At 37.2% G+C, this 2,431-nt stretch overlaps 1 protein-coding gene across 1 annotated transcript; it reads left to right on the forward strand.

The window, feature by feature from the left end:
- The first annotated feature begins 374 nt into the window (after positions 1–374).
- LOC121980022 lies at positions 375–2,183 on the forward strand. The gene has a single exon (XM_042531995.1). The coding sequence runs from the start codon at positions 375–377 to the stop codon at positions 2,181–2,183; it is 1,809 nt and encodes a 602-aa protein (XP_042387929.1).
- The last annotated feature ends 248 nt before the right edge of the window (positions 2,184–2,431 follow it).

Raw genomic sequence — 2,431 nt, forward strand, 5'->3', positions numbered from 1 at the left:
CACCAGGACTTTCCACCTAGGGTTACCACCCCCTAGGACTTTTGCTTGAAGTCATCGACCTGCCAAGACTTTCCGCATAGGGTTACCACCCCTTATGACTTAGGGTTACCACCCCCTAGGGTTTTCCCTTTGCCTAACCGCAGCTAGGACTTTCCTCCACCTAGGGTTACTACCCCCTAGGGTTTCACCTGCCTAACAGCAGTTATGACTTTCCTGAAACACTCATTCAACATGTTAGATAACAGAGAATCTTAACTTTGAATCCCTTTGCCATTATCAAAACTTAGGTTCGATCGTCGGATGCTTCCTGCACCAACACATTTCTCCCCCATTCCATTCCTCCTATTTCATTGGCCTGCTACTATTAAACAGTTATGTCATCTTCAACTGCTCCCGAGGGTTCGGGTTCGGTTAGTGTTTCTCAAGCTTCTCAAGATTGTGAAGTACTAAAACGAAAATCGAATGATGTTGGATGGGTGTATGGGATGTTAATTGATGCAAAGAACTTGGACAAAGTCAAATGTATTTTATGTGGAAAAGTTATGTCCGGAGGAGTTTACAGAATAAAAGAACATGTAGCACACATAATAGGAAATGTGTCTGCATGTCCAAAGTCTTCAAAAGATGATCAAGCTAAGTGTAGGAATGCAATTAATGAGGGAAAGATGAAGAAGAGAAACAAGAAAATTGAAGAGGAATCTTTAAGATCGGATGTGAATATTCGAAAAGACATTGATGTGGATGAATTTCAAGAGTCTTTTGGGACCATGAAGCCATCATGTACCCTTGGTCCTATGGATAAGTTTTCAAGTGTCATTAGCCCTGAGACTTCTTTGAACTTAGCAAAGAGCAAGCGGGAACAAAACATCAATGATGCTCTTTTCAAAGAAAGAACAAGTTTGGTTAAAGAATATGTCGGTAGATGGGCATATGAAGCTGGTGTTTCTTTTAATGCTGTTGATAGAGATAGCTTTAAGGTGATGATGGAGGCGGTTGGTCAATTTGGGCCAGGGTTTAAACCTCCTACTAGATATGAAATGAGCGAGCCGTATTTGAAGAAAGAGGTTGACAGGATCAAAGCCTTACTGAAGACAAATGAAGAAGAATGGAAATTGAATGGGTGCTCAATTATGACAAATGCTTGGAGTGACAGAAAAAGGAGGTCAATTATGAACTTGTGTGTCAATTCTAGATTATGTACCATTTTTCTTTCCTTTAAAGAATCTTCAGATGAAACTCATACAAGTCAACTAATTTATGAGTATGTAGAGCAATGCATTCAACAGGTTGGTACAGAAAATATTGTTCAAATAGTAACTGATAATGCCTCAAATAACATGGGAGCTGCAAAGTTGTTGAAGGAGAAGAGGCCAACAATCTTTTGGACCTCATGTGCTACTCATTCTATAAATTTTATGCTTGAAAGCATTGCAAGTATACCAAGGTTCAAGAAAGTCATTGATCAAGCCAAGGCATTAACTATATTTATTTATGCTCACCATAAGACCTTGGCATTGATGAGATCATATACAAAGAAGAGAGATATTGTGAGACCAGGGGTGACTAGATTTGCTTCAGCATTTCTAACTTTGCAAAGTTTATCTGAGAAAAAAAGTCAATTAAGGGCAATGCTTACTAGCACTGATTGGGAAGAATGCAAATTTTCCAAGAGTGTTAAAGGAAAAACATCTTACACAACAGTGTTGAGTATTGGATTTTGGACTGGTGTGTCATTGTGCTTGAAGGTTTTTGCACCTTTGGTGAAGGTACTTCGAATTGTTGATGCCGATAAGAAACCATTTATGGGTTTTGTGTATGGTGAGCTTCTGCAAGCTAAGGAAGATATTAAGAATGCTCTAAGTAATGTTCCAAAAAACTATCAGCATATTATTGATATTATTGATGCAAAGATGAAAGATTGGCTAGATAGTCCACTGCATTTGATGGCTTATTTGTTGAATCCTTTTTATCATTATAAGGATCCACTTCTTTATTTGGATCAAACTGTCTCAATTGGGGTCGTTGATTGTATGGATGTTATCTTTTTTGGGGATATTGATATGCAAAATATCATTTTGAGTGAGGAGTTACCCATGTATAAGAAAAAGGAGTCTATCTTTGGGAAACCCATTACAGTAAAAGCATGTTCATTGAAGGATGACAAGTTTGATCCAGGTAATTAAATAAATATTCATAATATTATTATTGTTTGAGGTTATTAATATTATTCATGTCATTGACTTATTTTTTTATAATTACACAGCAAATTGGTGGTCGACTTTTGGTGCATTGACTCCTAACTTGCAGAAAATTGCTATGAAGATCCTCTCTTTAACTACTAGTTCATCGGGGTGTGAAAGAAATTGGAGTACATTTGAAGGGGTTAGTAACTTAAAGTCTTAAACTATTTTAATACTAATAGACTAATAGT

The sequence above is a fragment of the Zingiber officinale genome, chromosome 5A, assembly GCF_018446385.1.
Source record: "Zingiber officinale cultivar Zhangliang chromosome 5A, Zo_v1.1, whole genome shotgun sequence".
Lineage (NCBI taxonomy): Eukaryota > Viridiplantae > Streptophyta > Magnoliopsida > Zingiberales > Zingiberaceae > Zingiber > Zingiber officinale.

What these genes read in the sequence shown, in the direction of transcription:
- LOC121980022 (XM_042531995.1), top strand. Translation starts at nt 375, where the DNA reads ATGTCATCTTCAACTGCTCCCGAGGGTTCGGGTTCGGTTAGTGTTTCT.